The sequence below is a fragment of the Gasterosteus aculeatus genome, chromosome 9, assembly GCF_964276395.1.
Source record: "Gasterosteus aculeatus chromosome 9, fGasAcu3.hap1.1, whole genome shotgun sequence".
NCBI lineage: Eukaryota > Metazoa > Chordata > Actinopteri > Perciformes > Gasterosteidae > Gasterosteus > Gasterosteus aculeatus.
This window is the reverse complement of record NC_135696.1, coordinates 6,118,121-6,143,093: the sequence shown is the minus strand read 5'-3', so window position 1 is coordinate 6,143,093 and position 24,973 is coordinate 6,118,121. Positions and strand designations below refer to the sequence as shown.

At 42.7% G+C, this 24,973-nt stretch overlaps 1 protein-coding gene and 2 long non-coding RNA genes across 9 annotated transcripts in view; 1 reads left to right on the top strand and 2 right to left on the bottom strand.

The window, feature by feature from the left end:
* Positions 1-21,408, top strand: part of LOC144383261 (uncharacterized) — a 29,661-nt gene extending 8,253 nt beyond the window's left edge. For 4 of the 6 annotated variants that reach the window (XR_013450623.1, XR_013450624.1, XR_013450626.1 and 1 more), the window contains exon 11: positions 35-314. This is a non-coding gene — a long non-coding RNA (uncharacterized LOC144383261). Of the gene's footprint in view, positions 1-34; positions 315-20,827; positions 20,978-21,257 lie in introns of those variants that run through there. The other 2 variants (XR_013450627.1, XR_013450622.1) reach the window with 1 other exon arrangement.
* LOC144383264 (uncharacterized) lies at positions 1,255-3,265 on the bottom strand. The gene is made up of 2 exons (XR_013450629.1): positions 2,899-3,265; positions 1,255-2,368 (listed from the first exon to the last, which is right to left on the bottom strand). It is a non-coding gene; the product is annotated as an uncharacterized LOC144383264 (long non-coding RNA).
* Positions 21,409-22,077: 669 nt separating the features above from the next.
* LOC120825396 (uncharacterized) lies at positions 22,078-23,289 on the bottom strand. Of its 2 annotated transcripts, XM_078080284.1 has the most exons (3): positions 23,031-23,289; positions 22,298-22,337; positions 22,078-22,211 (listed from the first exon to the last, which is right to left on the bottom strand). In XM_078080284.1, exons 1-3 carry the CDS (start codon positions 23,287-23,289, stop codon positions 22,145-22,147), a joined length of 366 nt encoding a protein of 121 aa, XP_077936410.1. In that variant the 3' UTR covers positions 22,078-22,144. The 2 variants fall into 2 exon arrangements, with proteins under 2 accessions (XP_077936410.1, XP_077936411.1); XM_078080285.1 differs by lacking the exon at positions 22,298-22,337 and having other exon boundaries at positions 22,080-22,211.
* Positions 23,290-24,973: the final 1,684 nt, after the last annotated feature.

Sequence of the window (24,973 nt, the reverse complement as noted above, 5' to 3'; positions counted from 1 at the left end):
ATTGCCATTTAAAATCTTGTTTTTTATTCTGAAGGTGGAGTACTTCACTTCAGCTGTCCGCATGGCGTTGTGTATTACGTCAACATTCTCTTCTGGACAGAGTCCGCTAGAGATCACACGGACGGGCTGCTGAGTTTTAAACACTTCGGACATTTCGGACGTTGCAGGACAGGTTGCTCGTCACACAAACAACCGCACAAAACAGCAATATTTCCAGCCATTTGACGGAAGACTCTGTGGCACAACATCAAACAACAGGAAACTGGCGGCTGATAAACAATTAAAGGTTGACCTGCAGTGGGTGAAGGACCTGCAGTGGGTGAAGAACCTGCGATCAACATTACCACTGCAGGAAATGCCAGATAGTGTTAGGATGGCAGCAAGGCATCCTATCACAAAGACATCAGACAGGTACTCCCTGTACGACAGATTCCACCAGAAAAACCAAAGAAGGCCAGAAGAGAAGTTGAGAAGCCTCAACATCTGCCCTAGTTTACGGAGAGAGGTGAACTCATCTGTTGCAGAGCAGTTCAATCGTGTACTTTCTTCGGTAAAATATTCATTGTGCCAAATGAACGAGCCACACTTCAAACAAACCTTAAGGGTGCTCATCGACCTGCATAATGAAAGAATAAACACAACCTTCAACTTCATGGGATGCTGGGACTGCAGTCTGCCGGTAAGTTTGATTAGTATATACTATGCTATAGTAATTCTTCTAAATAATACTTGATAAAATATACAGCTTAACCTATATTTTTAATTGTTGAGGATCATAATTATCAATCTTTGTTTTTCTTTGTTATTTTGTTCGAAGCAAAGGAAAATCCACTTCTTCCTTCGGTGGGCCAAAACATTGAACATAAACGAATGAAGTCGTCATTTGTTGCACGATCCTATGCAATCACTGTAAAGGACCAGGTAATCTGTAAATATTTGTGTTATTTCTTGTTTGTCCAAAATGAAGCGATAAATTAAACACTCATTTTGTTATCATATGTGTGTGTTAAGGAAAAACTCAAAGAACTATTCACAGGATGCCGTGCCGAAACGGCAACTATAGTTGAAATATCGAGGCGATATGCAGTGTCTTTAAAAGACATTCGGAGTGTTTGCCCACCAGAACTGTTGGGGCAAACTTCAATGCTCATGCCGTGGCTGACTGATGATGTAAGTGTACTGTTGTGGAATATTTCAATAAAAGCTCGGTAGAAGAGAATGATTTGTCTGATAAAACAGAGTCTTGATGAATGATCAAAGTTGCAAAAAGTCCATTTATTGCTTGCAAGCAGGAGGTCAAATACACAGGCACGTATCACAGTGCTCTGTGGAAATGGCGTCTCCGAGCACAAAAGACACTGAGCTTTTATACACATATGAAGGACATTCTCCGTGCCAGCTACGAGAAGCTGCAAAGCAGGTTGAGATAAGAACCCAGGTGAAGCTGAGGGTAGCACACACACAAGATCCTCCTAAATGGCCGCTGCAAATCATTGTTACTTGACATGAAAGTAAAACTTGGATCCAGAACTTTCGTGCAGAATAAGATATCAACCAAGGCCATGAAGAGGAGTCCTTTGTTTTGAAGCTTCTATGAGATCGAGTCAACCGTCCTCCCTTCTCAGAGCACAGCTGCAAACCAACATTTTGTATCATACTGCTCTTTGCACATCAGGGTCAAATACAGGACACTTGAGACACGGCTTTAGCAGAAAACAATCTTATAACATATTTTTACCATTACATTCCACTCTTTTGATTATTATTTAATCACACGTAATATTGCAAAAAAATATGTTTAGCAAGCAAGTGTAAACCACTCTTTAGATGGCTGATTACAAAATCACAAAAAGATACTTAGATAATGAAACTGAAGCAAGCAATAATATGAATAAAACCGTAGTGACACAAACAACTTCTGTGTCTATGTGGAGGGGTCCTGGCCGTGTTCTTCTTCTTGTGTTGGTCCGCAGGTACACGTTGGGATGTGGAGTCTGCCAACCTTCTTTCTTGTGAGGCATCCGCGTTGTAGACAGTCAACACAGATCACAATGCACTGTGTGTCTGTCAGTCAACTGCCCGTCCGTGGTCACTGGATCGGTGGTGTCGGTTGATTCACACTTGTTGTGGGGGTAGGGTCGCCTGAGCCCACTGATGGTACTGGAACCTTCTTGCAATGGGACGCGTGGACCCAAGTTGCCCTCTCAGCTACTTTGACAGCTGTTTGGGTGACGAGGAGGATCTGGAATGGTCCCTGCCAGCGTCGTGCTTTCCAGTTTTTTCTTCTGAAGTCTTTCACCATCACAAAGTCACCAGGTTTCAGCTTGTGGAGTGGTCCTTCAGCTGGTTTTGGGAGGGCGGCTGCAACCTGTTGTCGTATGTTAGACAGAGCAGAAGACAGTTGTGCACAATATTTTAACATTTCATGTTCGCATAATGCGGTCGAAGGGAGTGGTGCCTTCAGTGCCTCGGTTCCTACGTGAGGAGGAAAACCAAACAATATCTCAAAGGGACTCAGGTAGCTTCGTGTTCGTTTTCTCATGCACATGTACATCAACACTAGAGGCAGGGCTTTTGTCCAGGGCAGACCTGTGTCTGCACAGCATTTTGCCAATTTGGTTTTGAGTGTGCCATTTTCTCGTTCCACAATCCCTCCACTGGCTGGATGGTATGCGCAGTGTGTTTTTAAATCAATACCCAGGTATGCGCTTAATTCTGTAATGGTCTGGTTGACAAAATGAGAACCATTGTCACTTGATATTTTAGAAGGAATGCCCCATCGAGGGATGATTTCAGAAATTAGGGCCTTGGCTACTGTTGTAGCGGTATGTTTGCTTGATGGAAAAACCTCCACCCACTTGGAAAACATGTCCACCATCACTTGACAGTGTTTCTTACCTTGTGATGGAGACAACTCCACAAAATCCATCATAATGTGCTCAAACGGGCGGGTTGGTGGTGGGTGTGCAGCCTGGCTGGACACGCCCACGGGCCTGCCTACATTGTGAGTAGAACAGGTGACACATGCAGAACAGAATTTTTGTGCATATGCTGTGAACCCTTTTGTAAACCACGTCTCATTAAGTGCACGTAACATTCCCCCTTTTGACACATGGTCTAACCCATGAGTCAACTTAGCATAATGGGCAAAATAGTGTTTAGGTAAACACGGCTTGCCGTCGGTGTTGGAGCTATATTTTTATTTTTGTTTATTTTGGGTTTAAGTTAATTTATAGCCTTACTTATTTCTTTTTCTTTTCCTGTTAAAGTTAATATGGTGTATTTTGTATTTATGCTTTACTCGTATTGTCGTTTATTGGTCACATGGTGTTATGTTCATTTGCATAAGTAGGTCAAGGTGGGAGGTACTTCAGGCACGAGGGCATATGGTTTTTTACCAGCGTGAGAGAGGCAGCAGAAATGTCTGTGAGCTTGCTTATGTGTGTGAATAAACCGCCTCAAACTCAATCTTGTTATGGACATTACTTTGCTTTGGTACCTCTGAACCTGCGTAAAGCCTAACCATGACGTAGCTTTGAGTGGCCATTTGAGAAGTTTGTTATTATTTGTTTTTGTTTAAATTTATGGACAAATAGCCACTACAATAAGTAAAAAACCCGCCCTGGATATATCGTTGGTTTACGTGGATACTGGACTTGTCGTTTGCTGGATTACCGTTTCGAAAGTGGATTACTCACCTGGATGCGGGAGACAAACAAAGAAAAGGGCCTAGGAGTGACGGAGGTGTGGGCTGGATACAGTGCAAACATCGAATAATACGACCCATCCGACAGTGTAAAGTTTCCCTGGACACCGTACTGGATAACGGTGAAGCTACTGGAGCGCTGGAGCTGCACTACGGAGTGGAGGATATTATTTGCTGCAATTTGAATTCGCAAAGGCCCAAAGCCTTCACAGGTAACGCGCACGGCCGCGCGCAACAACAGCTACTGCGTGCATTCAACTCCGTGTACAAAGGCAACCACCGCAACAAACAAAGTTCCACAAGGTATGTGCTGTATTCAATCTTTGCAAACAACTGTGTGTGTACATGACCGGCATCAACAAAGGGTAAAATGTCTGACGTTGCATCTAAAGCCAAAAGCGACACGGCGCTTCCTACAAGAAGACGCACAAGTTTTACTGCTAAAGGAATGATGTTTTTTATGCAAACGTGTCAGGAAAAGAGATCGATGCAATGCAAACGAGCCAAATCGTACATGAATCAGATGGATAAGTTGATGCATTCTGCAGACAATATTGATGCAGTCAAGTCTCTTTTGGATCAAATAATAATATGTGTTGATGAGGCAAAACAACATCATTTATCATTTGTGTCACTGGACATACCTCAGGATGAGAAGGAGAAACAAGATAAATATTTTGAACGAAAGGAGAAGTGTTTTTCAAGCTTTATTGATGACGTCAAATGCTGGTTATCAAATACAGGCCATTCATATGAACTTCCAATTAAACCACCTGATAATCAAACTGATATTGGGCCTGAGGACAGTGTATCCAATAAAGGTTCTGCAGCGCGTTCAAAGGCTGGCTCTAAATTGTCAAGGATTTCATCCAGTGCATCTGCAAAAATATTAGCGCAAGTAGAGAGAGCAGCATTACAGGAGCGCATGGCTGCTCTAAAACAAAAGCACACTTTGGAGGCGCAGGAGGAACAAATAAGACTTGAACAAGAGGAATTACGGAAGAAACGGGAACATTTAAGGAGAGAAAAGGAACAACTTGCTCTGGAGGCAGAATTAAAGGTGACAAATGCAAAATTGGAGGTTCTGCAAGTAAGCTCAAAGTGTGGCTCTAAAGTGTCAAGATGTGCATCTCAAACATCAGATGGCATGAATTCTTACTTGAAAAGGTCAGAAATTCAAGGGACATATGAACTAAATCCGAATGCTGAACGCTATGTGCCCACCAATAAAAGCTCTGAACCTACCTCCAGTCGCTTGTTAAATTCTGTCCCTGTTGGTGTTCAACCCAAACATGTTGTAAAACAAATACCCATACCTAATGTCATTTCTGTGTTTCAAAGGCAAGGTACACAATCACTTGGTTCGCAAGATGTTTGTGACGATAATCAACCCACCAATTCTCCGGACATTTTGAATATCATGCAGCGTCAAAATGAAATAACTGCGCTGTTGGTCCAACAAAACACAGCCTCTGCTCTACCTATGAGAAATATACCTGTATTTGATGGTGATCTCCTGTATTTCAAATCTTTTCTCAGAGCCTTTGAAAATTGCATTGAGGATAAAACTCAAAATTTCAGTGATTGTCTGTACTTCCTAGAACAGTACACTAGGGGGCAACCAAGAGACATTGTAAGAAGTTGTCAGCATATGCCCTCTGAACCAGGTTATCAAAGAGCAAAAGCGCTTTTGATTGAACATTTTGGCAGTGAACATAAAATCTCTTCTGCTTACATGGACAAAATCAACAACTGGCCCTCAATAAAACCTGAGGATGTTAACGCTCTGCAGTCATTCGCTTTGTTCCTTCGAGGTTGCTCCAACATAGTACATCATATAAAGTACATGAAGGAGTTGGACATGCCAGCTAACCTCAGGACAATCCTAATGAAACTCCCATACAAGCTGAGGGAAAAGTGGAGAAATGTGGCATGTGACATACTGGAGCAAACTGGAAGCAGAGCAGTGTATGTTGATTTTGTGAATTTCATTGAAAAACAAGTCAAAATTGTTTCAGATCCTCTGTTTGGAAATATTAATGATGTTTCTCCAGCCAGCTATACAAAGCTATCCATGCAAGTTAAGCAGAAAAGGAAAAGTGGTACATTTGCCACGAGCATTAATGCACCAAAGGATGGACATAAAGAAATGGAAAACTTGACAGCTCACAGTAACCAGCTCAAATGTATGTTCTGCTATCTTACCAATCACACTCTGGAAAAATGCTTTCAGTTTAGAAGAAAGACACAACAGGACAAGATTCAGTTTCTAAAGGAGACGGGCGTTTGTTTTGGGTGCTTGAAACATGGACACACGAGCAAAGACTGTAGGGGTCGGTTGGATTGTGAAGTGTGTCCCAGGAAACATCCATCTGTCCTGCATGTGGAGAAGGAGGATACTACAAGGATAACCTCCAAAGAAACTGTGAGCACTGTATCCGGGAAGCAGCAGACGTGTGGTCATATTGGGGCTGGTGAAGAGGATATTGCAGTTTTTTCCATTGTGGCTGTGCAGGTGAAAAGTCGGAAAAGTAATAAAGTTGTGCATACTTATGCTTTCCTGGATCCTGGGAGCTCTGGGACTTTCTGTACTACAAGTATGGCTGAAAGGCTGGGAGTATCAGGAAAAAACTGTAATGTAGTGTTGAGGACAATGGGGCAGACTAAAACCATTAGCACTACTATAGTAACTGGTCTGGAGGTGTCTGGATTTGACACCGATGACTTTATTGAGCTACCATCTGTTCTGACACAAACAAAAATGCCTGTATCTAAAATCAATGTGCCATGTCAGGATGATGTTGCCAAATGGGCGTATTTGAGCAGCATTAGGCTACATGAAGTAGATGCAGATGTAGACTTGCTCATTGGAACCGACTCGCCTAAAGTTTTGGAGCCATGGGAACTGATAAATAGTCAATGTGGTGGACTGTATCCAGTGAGGACCAGAGTTGGCTGGGTCATAAACGGGCCTCTTCGTGCTGGAAACTCTGAAGGTACTGGTGTCAAATCAGGATGCGTTGTTGTAACTGCTAATCACATATCTGTGGAACACTTGGAAAGTATGTTGATGCAACAGTATAATCATGACTTTACTGAAAGAACAAGTGATGAACAACTTGAGATGTCAAGAGAAGACATTAAATTCATGAAAATTGTGGAGAGTACGACAGTGCTTAACAATGAACATTATTACATTGACTTACCTTTCAGAATTGACGATCCTGTTTTGCCAAATAATCGCTGCATTGCACTACAAAGACTCCAAAGCCTGAAGAGGAGATTTAATAGAAATAGTTCATTCAAGGCTCAATACGTTGATTTCCTTAACAACATGTTAGAGCAAGGATATGCAGAAAAGGTTCCCACAAATGAGCCCACTCTGGAATGCGGCTGTACCTACAAAGGTACATCATTGAACAGTCAGCTCTTGCAGGGCCCAGACTTCACTAACACGCTAATTGGTGTCCTTCTTCGGTTTAGAGAAGAGCCCATCGCTGTTATGGCTGATATCAACGCCATGTTCCATCAGGTCCGGGTGCCATATAAGCACGTTAACTTCTTGCGCTTTCTATGGTGGCCCAATGGAGACACTACAGCGGAGCCAGAGGAATACAGGATGTGCGTGCATTTGTTTGGAGCTGTATCCTCTCCAAGCTGCTCAAACTATGCACTGAGGAGAACTGCTGAGGATAATGCACTGCAATATTCACCCGATGTCCTTCGTACAGACAAGACAAATTTCTACGTGGACGACTGTCTTAAGTCCACTGTGACAGAGGAAGATGCAGTGAAGCTCATACGTGGATTAACATCTCTCTGTAAAAAAGGTGGCTTCCATCTCCAAAAGTGGGTCACAAATAACTCAAATGTGTTTGCACTTATTCCTAGCAACATCAGAGCAGTGGGTTTGGAGAACATGGATTTGGACAAGGACCAACTCCCTGTGGAAAGAGCTCTGGGGATGCAATGGTGTGTTCAAGGAGATACGTTCAGCTTCAGGACTGCAGTGCAGGAACGTCCACACACTAGGAGGGGCATCCTTTCTGTGGTGAGCTCTCTTTACGACCCGCTGGTTTTTTTGTCTCCTTTCATAATCCCTGCCAAGTTACTGTTACAGGAGCTGTGCAGAATGAACTTCAAATGGGATGAGCCAGTTCCCTGTGATGTCTCTGAACATTGGTCTGAGTGGCTCTCTGAACTTCAACATATGAGTGGATTTAAAGTGGAACGGTGCATTAAACCCAAAAACTTTGGAACACAATTGAAAGCAGAACTGCATCATTTTTCAGATGCTAGTCAAATAGGATATGGCACTGTTTCATACTTGAGATTGGAGAGCACTGACAATGTGCATGTTTCATTTATCACAGGCAAAGCTCGTGTCGCTCCTCTAAAGCAACTAACCATTCCACGCCTTGAGCTTGCTGCAGCTGTGCTTGCTGTTCGAGTGAACACAATGCTGTTGAAAGAGCTACAGTTGCCATTGCAAAGGTCATTCTTTTGGACCGATAGCACTACTGTTCTCAAGTACATCTTTAATGAAACAAAGCGCTTTCACACATATGTTGCCAATCGTGTCAGCACCGTAAGAGAATCCACAGACAAAGATCAGTGGAGGTATGTAAACACCAAAGACAATCCTGCAGATGAAGCTTCTCGAGGACTAAGAGCTCAGGAGTTTGGAAAAGGAAAATGGCTAAAAGGACCGGACTTTTTGCACTTGCCCCCCACCAGATGGCCGAAACTCGACTTGGACGCCTCTTCCATTCCATCGGATGATGCAGAGGTGAAAAGGGAACTTAAGGTGAATGCTGTTACAATACACAGTGACAATCCCCTCAGTCAGCTCATTCACTATTTTTCATCCTGGAGAAAGCTTAAAACATCAGTGGCCTGGCTGTTGGAGCTTAAAGAAAGACTTTTACTTTTGAGCCGAAAGAGAAAAGAATATGTGGTCAACCAGAATGAGAATGTGGAAAAGGAGATTAAAAAATTCAAAGCCGCACTTGGAAAATCCAACTTGACACCAGAGCGGTTGGAGGAAGCCGAAAAGGCAATAATTCAGTTTGCGCAAAACCAAAGATTCAGTACTGAAATTTCCTCATTAAAACATGACCCAAAGACTGTTTTTAAAGACAGTCCTCTGTATCGCCTCGACCCCTTCATCGAAGATGGCATCCTCAGAGTTGGTGGACGTCTGTTTGAGTCTGTTCTGCCGTGGGAGGTAAAGCATCCTGTGATTCTGTCAAAGGATTTGCATGTTTCCCAGCTCATATTGCGTTACATCCATTGCCAACTTGGACATGCTGGACGCAATTACATGCTGCACAGATTGAGACAGAAGTATTGGATCATAAATGCCAACTCTGCGGCCAGGAAGATTCTCTCACAATGTACAGTGTGCAGAAGGTACAGAGGAAAGCTTGGAGAACAGAAGATGTCCGACTTACCGGAGGAACGAGTTGTGCCTGATAACGCACCCTTTACAAATGCGGGAGTGGACTATTTTGGACCATTGGAGGAGAGGGAGAACTGTGCTGAAGCGATATGGAGTGATATTTACCTGTATGAGTAGCCGCGCAGTACACCTTGAGGTGGCACACTCCCTCGACACAGACTCCTGCATTAATGCTGTGCGAAGATTTATCTGCAGAAGGGGACCTGTGACAAGTATAAGGTCAGATAATGGCACAAATTTTGTTGGTGCGAAGAAGGAACTGAGGCAGGCATTGGCCGCTTTAAATCACTCTAAAATTGAAAGGACTTTTGTGCAGGAAGGAATGACGTGGAGTTTTAACACCCCAGCTGCATCTCACCAAGGTGGCGTTTGGGAGCGTCTGATTCGCTCTGTGCGCAGTGTACTTACCTCTGTTATTGGACATCAACTGCTGGACGAGGAAGGCCTGCAAACGCTGTTTTGCGAGGTGGAGGCGATACTCAATGACCGGCCAATAACTAAGGCTTCAGAAGATCCCAATGATTTAGAAGCGCTTACTCCAAATCACATTCTCCTGTTAAAAGGCAAGCCCATTCTGCCATTAGGTCTGTTTGAGAAATCTGATCTGTACATTAAGAGGAGATGGAGGCAAGTGCAGTACGTTGCGGAGCTTTTCTGGAAAAGATGGACAGCGGAGTATTTGCTTGTAATGCAAGAAAGGCAAAAATGGACGAAGCAAAAGAGAAACTTTATTCCAGGAGATATTGTGGTAATCGCTGATGCCACAGCTCCAAGAGGCTCATGGATGATGGGCAGAGTGCTAAGCGCCATAGCTGACTCCCGAGGACTGGTTCGCTCTGTGAAGGTCCAAACGAAGATCAGCGTCCTGGACAGACCAATAACCAAGCTCTGTCTTCTCTTGGAGGCTAATAATTGACTATACAACTCATTCTTTCTCCTATCTCTGTCTTCCATCTGTTTGTTTCTTTCAGATATGGAGAATCCGAAGATGTGAAGATTCCAGTTTAATGCTTAAGCTACAATTAGAAAATAGCTCCTTTGTGTTAAAGCTAAGGTTAATTGTGGGTAAAGTACCGTTACAATTAGGGGCTGGGTTGTTGGAGCTATATTTTTATTTTTGTTTATTTTGGGTTTAAGTTAATTTATAGCCTTACTTATTTCTTTTTCTTTTCCTGTTAAAGTTAATTTGGTGTATTTTGTATTTATGCTTTACTCGTATTGTCGTTTATTGGTCACATGGTGTTATGTTCATTTGCATAAGTAGGTCAAGGTGGGAGGTACTTCAGGCACGAGGGCATATGGTTTTTTACCAGCGTGAGAGAGGCAGCAGAAATGTCTGTGAGCTTGCTTATGTGTGTGAATAAACCGCCTCAAACTCAATCTTGTTATGGACTTTGCTTTGGTACCTCTGAACCTGCGTAAAGCCTAACCATGACGTAGCCTCGAGTGGCCATTTGAGAAGTTTGTTATTATTTGTTTTTGTTTAAATTTATGGACAAATAGCCACTACAGTCGGGTTTAAGGAAGTTCCTGTGTTTCCACAGCACCCCAAAATCATGTACTACACCAAACGCATAGCGAGAGTCTGTGAACTGTGACCGTTTTACCCGTAGCCAGTTTACAGGCCTCGGTCAGAGCGATGAGCTCGGCTGCCTGGGCTGAGAGGTGACATGGCAGAGGACCTGAACACAGCACACCTGAGTCAGAAACAACAGCAAAACCAACACAATTTTCACCAGACTGAGGATCGCGGGAGGCGGATCCATCCACATACATTACCATGTCGCTGTTAGTTAGTGGAGCGTCCACTAGGTCAGGGCGAGGAGTGCACTGAGCTTGGAGCTCAGCCAAACAGTTGTGGTCCTCCCCATCCCCAGGAATAGGAAGTAATGATGCAGGGTTTAGGTTAGTACAACGTTTATAGTGACATTCGGCATGTCCAGGTGTGTAACGCAAATAACGAGCCGCAGAGAGGTGAGATGATTTCTGTTCGAGGAGAATCAAAGAAACCGCGTGCGGAACGAGCAGAGTGAGTGGTGCGTAACCCACTATGTCACGTGAGGCAGTGAGCGCCTCTTCAGCCGCGGCCACAGCGCGCAAACATTGTGGCAGTCCTGCAGCGACAGGGTCGAGTTTTGCGGAGAAATACGCAAACGTGTACACAGTGAGTTCTGTGAAACCCTGTAGAGGCGGAGCGCAGAACGAGTGGATCGATTGTCTCCTCCCAGTCAGTGAGAGATTCACACTGAGCCACAAATGGTCCCAAATCCCTCCATTGGTCAAGGCGTCCTTTAGACAGTGAGACATGGGGATAGGAGCCGGGAACTTGAAACAGTTCTTTCTGTGTGGGAGACAGAGAAACAGAGACAACAGATTTACAAGTTGACCAGTACAAAGTAGAACAGGCAATTGCATCATTGAGGGCCTCAAAAAATGTCTCTTCAAAAGAGCCGTCTGGACCCTCTGAGACACATGTTGTGCAATGCAGGTGTTCAGGGTTCATACGTCTGCATGAGGAGAAACCCGTGCTTCACCAGCCTGGCTCAGCCTCCGAGCTTCATCGATCGGGATCCACCACTGATACACAAAAAGAGGATTAGAGGGAGCCTTTTGCACCATTTGGAGTGCTGCTCTACGCCGAACCACTTTAAGGCCGTCTGGAGATGACGTCAAACAAATACCACATGAACACATCAAGTCTCTGCCCATCTGATTTATGGGACAGAGTGAAGAGAGTAAAAAAGAAAAAAGTTTTACTTTTATGTCAGGGTTTAGGTCAGTCTCGTCAGAGTGTACACTCGCCATAGGTGCAGTACATTTTTCTGTCACAGTCAAACCAGAAGCCCCTTGAGAATATACATATCGCCCACTCATTTTTTGATTTGGAAAAGGTTTTTCTTGAATTACTGAATGAGTAGCTCCGGAGTCTACTAAAAACGCCAATTCTTTCCCTTCCACAATTACTCTTGTAGTTGGCATATCTTTGTATGCATCTGATGAAAACATAGCATACGTGAGTGGTGGTGGTGTGGATGTATTCTGTTGCTCTAAGTGAGAAATGATGCTGAGCAAAACAGCATGTTGTTCTGTAGTGTGCGTGCGAGGAAGCAGGTCTTCATTGCAGCATTGTGTGTGCATGTGTATGTGGGTGTGCGTGCGAGGAAGCAGGTCTTCGTTGCAGCATTGTGTTTGTGTGTGGTGTGTTTCACTTCCCTGTTTTGGAGAGGCAGCAGTAGTCATCCCTTCACACGTGCAATCTCCATCCCACACACACCGTCAGTCTGAAGTGCCGAATTGTTGACCCCCTCTGTCGTCCATGTGGCTGACGTACCTGGTTTGAACGGTAGGGGCAGTCTTTGTACCAATGTCCTGTTTTGCCACAGAGGAAGCATTCATCGGGTTGCACTTCTCGTGGGGCCCCTCCTTGAAAACGCCCTCTTCTCCCATGATTTATTCCATACGCTCGTCCTCTCTGTTGGTCCCTCCCATAAGTATTTCCGGATGGGTGGGGGTCTCGTCCTCCTTCTGCACCCAGTGTCAACTGTTTTACGGCTTGGAGCATCGGAAGCTGGGCTTTCTCCTGAGTCTGCTTGCTGCGTTTGTCTTGACACATTTGATTTTCCCCATGCATTTTATAATTGTGTCGTGCATGTTTTACCACTTCTGTGAGCCTTGCATCTTCCAGACCCACGACAGAGTGTTCAGTGGCAGTTTTGACGTCTGGCAGAAGCCCGTTCATGAAGGCGTTCTTGAGATGAGTTTCCCACACAGTCATGTTGGTTATGTCTGTGGGCTCCTCGAGACCGATGTGAATCTGGAAGGCAGCCACAAGACGCTGATAGTAAAATGTTACATCTTCGGCTTTACCTTGTTTCGTGCTGTTGATGAGGGCCATGTTGACTGGGAAGGCCGCAACCACAGCAGCACAGATGGCTGTTATGTCTTTGCATAACGTCAGGAACTCTTTTCCAAAAGCCACGCCATTTTTTATGGTGGGCAGATGGGAGGCAGGTGGTCCATCCTGTGGCCCTGGAACTTGAAACATGGGGGCTTGAATATAAGACCCGTCCAGTTTACTGTCCATGGTGGTGTTAAGAAAATCCACAATTCTGCCGGCTGTGCCCCTCCAGGGGGATAGGTCGTGGATTGACCATGCAGAGTCGGGTGGACTGAGCTGTGGGGTCAGGTCTGAATGGGTTGAGGGGTGAGCATGATTTGACGTCTGCACCTCCCTGGTCTCCCAGCCGGGTTTGACTGCGTGTTACAGGTCTGCCAACCGTAGGATCGGGGTTGTACGGTGGTGGTGATTGTTGGACTGGAGGTGGTGCAGGAATTTGATAACACGTGTTCAGGAGAGGACCGCCTGCCCCTGTCAGGGATGGATACAGTGGAGAAGACACACATGGATTATTCTGTGTTTCAATGTCAGGTTTTTCAGTTTTTAAACACGTCATTTTCTTCATCATTCGTTTTCTCTCCCTGCATTCACATTCCATTTCCCATTGTGCCAGACATGTCTGTTTTTTCTCTATTATTTCCAAGTCTTTAACTTAGATCTTTTTACCACTTTCCATTTTTTTTTTTTTTTTAACCTTTCTTCCAACCTTCCAAATCCCCTCTTAACATTTTAAGTTTAGCGGCACTCAACGAGCCGTTTTCTGGAAACCCAAACTCTTTTGTCCAGTATGGGAGACACTCTGTACATGTTTTCCCGTATTTCTGCTGCATCATTGCCACAATCGGACCCGACGTTCCGTGTGTTCTGCGGACTGGCCACCCATCTTTTACTGGTGGACCCTACCGGTTTACTTATTACAATACAGTCGTCACCGTAAGGCTTAGTTTCTTTACTCGAGGAAAAACTTTGCAAAAACCCCACTCAAAAACTCACGCTTCAATTTTGCCACGATCTTGTTCTAAAGGTAATTCAATAGAACTCACGTTTGGTTAACAAAAACAGTGATATCGTTTTGAATGTTTTTCAGCGTAAAACTCACGCTTCGATATTGCCACGATCTTATTCTAAGGGTAATTCAGTAGAACTCACGTTTGGTTATCAATAACAGTGATATCGTTTTACCTGCTTCAGCATAAAATTCACGTACGCTATTTCCACGATCTTATTCCACAGGTGGAATTCACGTTTGGTCAATAACAACGGTCTTATTTTACCCGGGTAGTCAAGCGATCTGCGTTACGATCTCGGAGAATTTGTTCCGAGTGAAATCTTTACCGTAAGCAATCCTGTCTTCTACTTGTAGTCTAGCGACGTTACGATCTCGGAGAATTTGTTCCGAGTGAAGTCGAACGATCCTATCTACCTTCGCATAAAATGATGCATTAGAAATATCCCGGAATCATGTACTAAATAATAAAAAAATAAAACAAATAAAAACCCAAAATGTTTAAAAAAAAAATAATGATAATAATTGTATTCCCCAGACTATAACAACCACTTGATCAGTCATCCGTTTCCGTTATGTTCAACTCTTACTGTTACTTTATAATTGGAATTTCAACTTCTTACCCGAGTTAGTAGAAATTAATTCTTTTTCGCTGGATACACGTGACGTCAATCAGGACTCCTCTGGTTTCCGCCGGTCCTTTCTCTCTTGTCTAAGGAGGTATGAGGCAGGATCATCAGCTGGTGATCCTGGAAAAGGCCTTTTTCCCCGGACGGTCCCCTGGAGCCTGACGGACGGTCAGCGTATCCTGTTCGTGACGCCAAATTGTTGTGGAATATTTCAATAAAAGCTCGGTAGAAGAGAATGATTTGTCTGATAAAACAGAGTCTTGATGAATGATCAAAGTTGCAAAAAGTCCATTTATTGCTTGCAAGCAGGAGGTCAAATACACAGGCACGTATCACAGTGCTCTGTGGAAATGGCGTCTCCGAGCACAAAAGACACTGAGTTTTTATACACATATGAAGGACATTCTCCGTGCCAGCCACGAGAAGCTGCAAAGCAGGTTGAGATAAGAACCCAGGTGAAGCTGAGGGTAGCACACACACAAGATCCTCCAAAATGGCCGCTGCAAATCATTGTTACTTGACATGAAAGTAAAACTTGGATCCAGAACTTTCGTGCAGAATAAGATATCAACCAAGGCCATGAAGAGGAGTCCTTTGTTTTGAAGCTTCTATGAGATCGAGTCAACCGTCCTCCCTTCTCAGAGCACAGCTGCAAACCAACATTTTGTATCATACTGCTCTTTGCACATCAGGGTCAAATACAGGACACTTGAGACACGGCTTTAGCAGAAAACAATCTTATAACATATTTTTACCATTACAGTACCATAATGACAACCATAATGTCAGTTATAATGTCAGTTAGCAGAATTTAAAGACAGAAAGGTTTTTATCAGAAACTCAGAAATGTACTTAATCTTCCTATTGAATTCCAGGCAGTCAACTATCGAGTAGCACAGCTGGCTCAAGAAAACCAGGTAACCGTTTAAAATTTCATCCATTTATTATTATTTTATATTGATGCTTTTATATGTTCGCACACACATTAATTACATGTTCTCTGTTGTAGTGTGGTGCTTTGGGTACCTTTGATTTCATTTTGTGGCACCGACAATGGAACAACAGTGGAGCAGTCAGTGACCGTGTTGTTAAATGCATTCCTGTAGGTACTTTTAATAATGCTTTATGCATAATGAAACAAATTGTACAAATAAACAAAACACATCTGCCCTGATCATGGATGTTGTAATACATTATATTATTGTTGTGCTATAGGTTGCAGACAAAGTATTTCTGCCGAGAATTGTGGGCCATGCCACTCCAGAGACAGGGAACCATTTCATACTTTGGGTGAGCTATCATTGATTTAAAGGTTTTCATATATATTTTGTCTTATACAACTTGACAGGTAGACATGTTGGTTTTAAATTTTTGGTGACTGTGGGTCTGTTCATCTACATTGTCAGTCAACAAAACTTCACTGCCAGAAACGTAGTTTTGGTATTTTATTCTAACTTAAGCTTTAAACCAAAATCACACAGTCCAGTGTCCTTTAATTTAAAATCGCTTTCAAAGTAAACCCAATTATCTCGCACCCTAACCCTGGAAAAAGTAAGTCATGCATCCATCATAACTATTTTAAAACTCATTTACTGTAACTCCCTCCTTTCAAAATGTTTACCCCACACCCCCACCTGCTGATCCCTTCTTATAACAATATTTTGCAGACTGGCTTTGGATGTTGATGATGTTTTGATTATTATTTAAGAAAATAATGTCATTTTTTAGAATGTAGTTTTGACTGAATTACTTCCTCGTAGGTGTTTGACTTCAAAGCCAAACAGATTCGAGTGTATGATTCATTGAGGATCTTCCCCAGAATCACTGACATGGATCTCCTCAGGTAAAGGGAGAGACACATAACGTGTATGTATTTATCAATTCTCGGCATGGCAATATAACAATATGATGACTAAAAAATGATTGTTACTTGTTTCTTTTGTAGAAATGCCTTCAGATGTTCGGGCAGCCTTCAAGATTGGACTGTTACATGTCCTACACAGTGGAAGCAGAACGACTGTGTTAATTGTGGAGTGTTTGTCTGTTCTGTGAGTTGCTTGTTGTCTGAGCTGCTTGTCCAACTGTTCAGTGCATGTATGTTTTGTGGGAATGATCTAAGCAAATTGTTTCCATAGGCCGCAGAAAATGAAGTGGGAAATCTAGAGGTCACTGGGGAGGCTCTCACTTTGAACCAATGCAGGACCCTTCGATTGCACCACGCAGCCCACATGATAAAACATGTCGATGCTGAGGTAAGACTAACTAATTTTAAGTCTCTTAAAATGTATAATGTTAAGAGAAATACTGTGACTACAACAAAGGTCATGATTACACAGGACTTCCCACCAACGGCAGAAGAAAGGATGAAGAAGAAAGTCTGTGAAACAAGACTTCAGGAAGCTGAAGCAAAAAATACAGACTCCAGCAGCCATTGCCTGGCCTGGAAAAAAAATGTTTGTTCCAGCGAGAAACTGGGACAACTAGGTATGTGCAATATTGGTGACAACTCAAACATACTTAATTTATTTCACACACAGAAAAGTTGAAAAGTTCGGTTTTATGTAAGTAACTTATCTTTTAAGGGAAAATGCTCTACATGTGGGAACATTTGCTATTGACGAACCTGATAGTATTTTAAAATGATTGTGGAATAAGTTGTCCCACTTCTGTTTTTTCGTAGGCTTTTCCACAGCCACATCAAGCAAAACAAATGGGTTCAGTGCTCATCTTGCAAAAAATGGCTGCATTTTGAGTGCGCCGGGGTGGAAGGTTACTGCGCATCAAAGGATTTCTTTTGTGGATGCAACATTGTCACAGATGTGTAAGAATAATCTCATGGCTCCTTACATATATGATATAAACATTGTGATATTGGAGTATGTTGGGAAAGTACCACATGAAAAGATTGTTGTCAAATTCAGCCTATGCTTTTCTCTTAAACAGAGACAACATCTTGGAGTCTGTTAAAGCAGAAGAAATACTGAAGGATGAAGAGATAAAGGTAGAGACATACATTGTACATTTTCTCAAGTGAGCTGTAAAACGTTTTTTCATATAAAATGGTAGTTAACAATCATACACACTGTTCAGACTGGTTAAAAACTAAATTTATAAAACATTCATCTTATGTTGCAGGACTTGGAGAGAAAACTGCAGAGTGGGCATCTTCTCTCAAACAGTTCTATTTTTGGGATGGTATATGAAATGCTTTTTGACGTTTTTCCTATTTACTTGTTTCCACAGACAGAACAGATTGTCCAGCGTCTGGACAGCATACTGTCGGTAACTGGAACTGTAGCTGAGAAGCAGCTATTTATTACAGAGGTCATTTTGCCGGAGGTGAGATATAGAGGAAATTAACCAAATCAGCCACTACTGCAACTATTATGTTTACAGCGGAAAATAATCACATTTATTTGTGACTTAAGTAGTTGAGAGATCAAGTATCAATGGACAATTGAAAACACCATTCAGAGAATATAACCCAAACTTACAACTGCAGGATGACTGAGCATCAATGTCTAGCTGCAAGAAGCATAACTTAACTGGGTACATAGGTAATGGAAAGTATCCATTTCAGTGAAATAAACATGTATGATAAGATTCTGAATATTTTTATTGTTTTTGTAGGGCTTGATTGAGTGGTTGCAAAGGACCAGCAACATGTGTCGATACCAGGCAGAATCTCTGCTGCTGGAGAACACATCAAAAAAAAGGTAGACACAACTTTCATTTTAATTGTGGGCGAGCATGAATATGTGCAACATCCCTAAATTGACTGTGACAATGCTGGCTAACAGCGTTTTGCACGTCAAGTTGACATCATTGTAATCACAGAATGTGGTAGCAGTTCATTCAAAGACCTAATTTTTTTCTCAGTGCTGAAGACACGTCAGGGAGTGACCGAGAAAGCAGTGGTAAGAAGTGTTCAAATCGTTGCAGTACATAACCAAGACACAATTACAGAGATGATTTTGAGCACATTTATTTCTGCATTAAAAAACAAAGCAGAGATTATTTTATTTCACCCACTACTAATATTATATATTTTTGTCAAGATTACTAGGCTTAAAACAATACTGTTTTACGGACTTATCTGCTCAAACGCAACACTTGATGGCAGATATCATTCAGCGCATTCACAAAACATCAGAACTTGATTTATGCATTGCATTCATGCACAGTAAAAACAACGGACGTAAAAAAACACCATATAGATGAATCTAGTGATTCTTTAATAAAATACTTTTTAAGAAATACACGTTTGTCTCCCTAGTAAACAATGAAAAACTGTTTATAGCATGATATTGTCATAAACCGGGTACCTTCCTCTTTTTCCTTTCCACCCCTTTCTTGTCATTTACACACACTCGCACCCCCCCTTCACTTAATTACACCTGCTCATTCATTCCCAGCTGCTTCTCATTCTCTCATCTCATCGTCCTCTCTTCCTGCTTCCTCTAATTAGACACTATTTCTAGCCTCCCTCTTCCCCTTGTTCTCCGCCAGAGCATTACCTGTGCACCCGACGTACCTGAGCTCGTTGTCCCGTATCGCCTGCCTTGTTGTGTCCTGACGGTTCTTGCTGAACTATTATTGTCCCGTTGCTAACCTCTGCTTTACACAGCTTCCTGTTTGACGTGAGCTGACTGCTGTCTGGTGCGTCTCCCTCGGCCTGGACCTCGTTCTCTGCTCACTGGGCTTCACCGTTGCCGGCCAAACGTCCGTATTCTTCTGTTTGTGTTTGTGTTCATTAAAACACTTTACGTTCCCTTGCGTTTGGGTGGTCGCTTCTTCACAAGCACAACAGATATAGTCAAAAGGAAATAAATGTCATTTAAAGAATGTCATTTTTCCTTTTACGGAACATCCATCATGAAGGTACTGTCTGTTGCCTGATCATGAAACAATATAGAATAAGGTTAATACTTTAATCCAGCAGCTTTTGTGCAATCACTGGATATCTAAAAACAGTCATGCACACAATCTAGCTCAGGCAAATTCTTTTGTCAACAATTGTAGTCAACATTAATTTAAATGAAAATACTGGTAACTCCTATTATATACCGACATTCAATTTTAGACACGTCTTGATGGCACCCACCCAGTGTTATTGTTTGTTCATATAAATCACATACCCATTGATTAGTTCCCAAAGTAGAGATTGTAACCAGGGCGGCAAGTGATCTTAGTCCATATTCGCTTAGCTGCACTAAAATGGGAAGCCGTTGTATCACTTACTGGCTTTTTATTACTAAAACAATAGATAGATAGATATTTTATACTTTATTCATCCCTCAAGAGGGAAATGTTGGTATCACAGCACCATGTACAGGGAAGAAAATAGAATATAAAGATAAACATAATGTCACATTATATACAATATAATAAGATAGAAATATTCAATTATTAAATTAAATTAAATAAACTCAAACAAAAGAATAACCTTCCAAAAGTCACAATAATAATAATTTGTAGAAGAGGAAAGAGCAGCAACATCACAGCAGTACAGGGTTATTATTGTCATTATTTAGCATGGGATGATTTATTGTGTTATTGCACTGGGCAGGAATAATAATACTAGTTAATACTAGTTAATAGGTAATAATAACTACCAACACTAGTACTTTTAAAGGCAGTATTGTATTATCACATATTGGCAAATTATAAAACAAACATATAACATATTTGGGAAATAAAACGGCAACTGTCGTGGCGCAAAGTCGCGGTAGCTGTCGTGAAGCCGCGTCAATTGCCTCGAAGTTGTGGCAAGTGTCTCGACTTCGTGGCAACTGCCTCGTGAAATCGCGGCAAGTGCCTCGAAGTCGTGGCAAGTGCCTCGAATTCGTGGCAACTGCCTCGTGAAATCGTGGCAAGTGCATCGAAGTCGTGGCTAGTGCCTCGAATTCGTGGCAACTGCCTCGTGAAATCGTGCCAAGAGCCGCAGTGTCGAGGCAGTTGCCACGATTCACTGCGGCACCGCAATCTGCAACAGGAAGTGCCTCGGCGGGTTGCCAGTGCCACGAATAGCTCCTACTGGGACGAAGTGAGAGAGCTTGAGTTTTTGTGACAGGTTGGGAAGTAGGTGTGGATTGCCGTTAAATAGTGGTGGATGTCTCTCTCACAGTGAACCAGGTGGTGGTGGTGCAGCCAAATCTCACCAACACTTGACTAGACAAAAGATGTGTCCCAACTGCCGAAACACTGGTATGACTCAGCTCAGGTACATCAATGGAACGCTCACCTGGCTGATCTGTGGCGTGGTGGGAATCTTCGGGTAAGTAAAGTAGCCTTACACACACACACACACACACACACACACACACACACACACTTTGTAAAGAACCATAATGACCAAATGACAGTTTATGCAACTGAGTCTCTCAAGTGTGTTGAATTTGTGCTTATACTTAATTCAACTTTTCTCTGTGGGTTTTTAGCTATTTAAAAACTCACATGACAATTTAGAACCTCTTATACCAGATTTCAGTTTACTTTAATTTTAAGCTGGAGGAAATGTTGTTATAAGTATTATTTTAACATTATTCTTGATTCAGGTTCTTGCCTTGCATGTGCATTCCCTTCTGTGTGAATTCATGCAAGGATGTGGAGCATTCCTGGCCCAGCTGTGGCCACGTCCTGTACGTTCATAGACGCACTTGAAACAACTCTGCTGAAGCAACAACAAATAAAAATCTGTTTTGTGTTGTTTTGTTCTTTTTTTGTCTGGGAAAATATGTACTGGACATGAATACTGTAGAGAACAGACAAAAAACACCTGAATCTGCTACAGTTCTTTAAAAAAAAAGAAAAAAATCTTGCTTTGTTCTAATTATACACAGCTCTTTCACATCTTTCTGTTTTCCCGTAAGTCTTCACTTATTGTATATGTGTGTTCTTTGTTTTACACTCGACTTTTCAGTAATAAGGGTTTAACTCCCATTTTATCTGCTGGAGTTCTACTCAGAAGAACCTGATCAAGAGCTCTTCCTATAAAGCACATACAGCTTTGCCTTCTGGCTCAGCTCCCTTTTCGTCACACCGGTGCGGTAAAGCGAGTGGAATACCGCCCCTGCTGCTCCGATTCTCCGTCTAAACTCAGACTCCATCTTCCCCTCACTTGTAAACAAGACCCAGACGTACTTGAACTTCTTCACTTGGGGTAAGGACACATTCCCTACCCGGATGAAGCAATCTATCGGTTTCCTGCTGAGAACCATTTCCTCAGATCTAGAGGGGCTAGTCATCATCCCAACCGCTTCACACTCGGCTGCAAACCGGTCTAGTGAGAGTTGGAGGTTGTGATGGATCTACAAGGCGCAGGGAACTTGCGTAAACGCGTAAACGCCACTTAGAGGTGCGTAAACGCTATTTATAGGTGCGTAAACGCTATTTCCAAAATTCTAGAGGTGCGTAAACGGCGTTTATGTGCGTTTACCCTCCACTACAGCCCTGCGTGTAGTTGAGGAACACCCAATCCTTCAACTTGAAGTCCGGCTCCGTGGCGTTGGCTGTAGAACACATGACAAGAGGAGGTGTTAATATTCTGCCACCTGAAGGGCAGTGCATCGTGTGAATGAAAAGGCTGCACCCTCACCCTGCTCTTGATTGCGATGGAGATGGCTGCAGGACGCTCCCTGTGGGGACGAGATGCAGAAATCACAAGCATTAAACTCGTGCTTTTGAGTTGAGCTAAATAATGGCATTTTCCTTGAATTACATTACATGTCATTTAGCTAACGCTTTTATCCAAAGCGACTTACAGTAAGTGCATTCGAACATAGGGTACAAACTCAGAAGAACAAGAAACAAGAAAGTGCAATTTCCTCTAATAAGCCAATTTACAATTTGCTATAGATAAGTGACGTTACAAGTACAATTTAAGTGCTACAATTTGTTAGTCTTTTAGTCGAGGTAGAGTCTGAAGAACTTGTGTGTCTTTAGTCTGAAGATGTGAAGGCTCTCTGTGGTCCTGGTGTCTTCAGAAATTGCTTTGACTAAATTGTCGGCTGATCTTCAAATCATGTTTTCAAGCATCGTTATTTTTCTTTCTTTGCTCATTGATGGACTGTTTGTTGTGTGCAGAGATACATCGCTATCAACAGTACTGAGCACAAATTCTAGGCCTGCTGTCTTTTTGTGGTTGGAAATAAAATGTCAAATTTGGCTCGACAGAAACAAGACCAACCAAGCAGCAGATTCTGTTTCTATACATTTATTCCTTGATTTGTAAACAGTAGCCATATGTTGTTGTTATTTTGCAGCCTTTCAGAGGCTACATATTGAAAACGTTATGTTGTATGTGATGCTGTGGAAACAATATATCCTACCCTGTTGTCCTCCTGTGTGCCCCACTAAGAAACTGAAGACGTGGAAAGAATGGCTCCCTTGGGTGCTGTTGGAAAACTGGAAGAGGCTGGAGAAGGTGGGCCTGTTGTCGGACGTGTCGGCGAAGATGGCGTCCTGAAAGTTGACGCCGTGGGGGAGGATGTTGTAGTTCTCATCCATCCTGCAGAGGAGATTGTCCAGAAGAAACTGTGAGGAGGGAGCTGAAGCGGCTGAGGGAATTATTGGTGTTTTGGCTGACATTGTAGCAAATGAAGTATGTTTTTGCAAATGGCATAGGCCGATGCATTTATGTTTAAATGAGCCTTTTTGCTTTGCAGGTAAAATGTTCGTTTGCAAAACAACTCGCACCGCGATCAAAGATGCAGAAGATAAAAATCTCAAGTCTCCCCTGCTGGAAATACTCTTGGCATACCAAATATTTATATTTAACCATTGCTTATAGAACTGATCAGTGCTCCAAAACAAACAGACAAATGAAAATAACTTTTAGTTGCTATTCAGATAAAATAACTTTTAGTTGCTATTCAGCGTAATGGACTTGATTGTGACCACAATTAAACGTCTATAAACTGTAAAAATAATGTTTAGAGTCCAAAAGAGTGTTGGTACTTGAATTAGGTTCTGCACTTACACACCTAAGGAAGAAGAAGTAGGAGTAGTTCTCCATCACGGTGTGGGACTGGCAGCACAGGAACCCCAGTCCGGTCAGGTTGAGCCTCGATCCAGAAGGCACCTCCAGCGCGCTGCCCCAGGCCTGATCGCACAGCAACTCCACCTCCGCTGTGTACAGCAGCCCTTCCTCCGCGCCCTCGTACCCGAACCCGAACCCGAAGATGCGAAGTTCCTCGTTGAAACGAGTTGAATCTGCGTGTAGTCAACTACTGTTGCTGACGCACTCCCATTGGCCACAAATGATTTATTTATATTCATAAAATACCTTTTCTTCTAATGTTACGCTTGCATCACAGACGAATCATATTAGCGTTCTGTTGCGCCTGCTTTTACTTTGAAAATCTAACGTGCGTACTTCCGATTTAACTGCTGCGCTTCATATTTTGTTTTATGACGTTAGGTAAAGAATGCATGAATTGATTTAACACAGACCTCATACAGCTACTTAACAATTCAACGTCACGTTTGATTGCTATGTTTTGGTCTAGTTTTGTTTTTTAATTAGGCCGCTGGCGGTGATGCTAACGTTAGCTGGCGTCCTCCAGTCCATTGGAACACACACAAAGTAAATCGTCAGCGACGAATAGCGATGTCCAGATTGCACCTTCGTTCACAGCTGAGGAAAAAGTCCGATCCATCTAACTTCTTTAGTTGTGACGCATTTTGTAATGACGATAATCGCTCTGACAGTATATCAGCTGTCAGTCGGTGACGCAGTCGTCGCCTAGCAACCGTTGCACGTCATCGCATTTATCCTTTGATGTGTAACATCTGGTCATAACTTGAAGCTAGAAATATAGGTAAGCCTAGCAACCGTTGCACGTCATCGCATTTATCCTTTGATGTGTAACATCTGGTCATAACTTGAAGCTAGAAATATAGGTAAGAGGAGGTCGAGAAGTGCTTTAGTAAACAGGGAAGATGGAGGACTCAGAATACAGCGTGAAGCCATTTATTGAGTCCTTTCTCAACAGTTTGACTCCAGGACAGATTGAACTGTTGCGAAATGGCACCCCAGACAGCACCACCAAAGTGCTGTTGGCCGACATGATAGAAAACATGGTCACGGTCTTGACAGAAGCCATGCTCAACAATCTAAGGACCAGAAACAGGTCCTAAAGTCAAGGACGTGGGTGACACTGTGATGCAAGGCTTCAAAGATGTCCTGGAAGTCAAAGACGAGATCAGGGATCAGAGCTCAGAAATGTTTAGTAGCATGATCAATGAAGAGGTTAGAGCCAGAGTCAATTCT

Bases quoted from the DNA above. Each gene is read 5' to 3' on its own strand.
- LOC120825396 (XM_078080284.1), bottom strand. From the start codon at position 23,289: ATGTCAGCCAAAACACCAATAATTCCCTCAGCCGCTTCAGCTCCCTCC. The intron at 22,338-23,030 runs GTAGGATATATT...TCGTCCCCACAG, and splicing joins GCACACAGGAGGACAACAGG to GGAGCGTCCTGCAGCCATCT. The intron at 22,212-22,297 runs GTGAGGGTGCAG...TGTGTTCTACAG, and splicing joins CCATCGCAATCAAGAGCAGG to CCAACGCCACGGAGCCGGAC.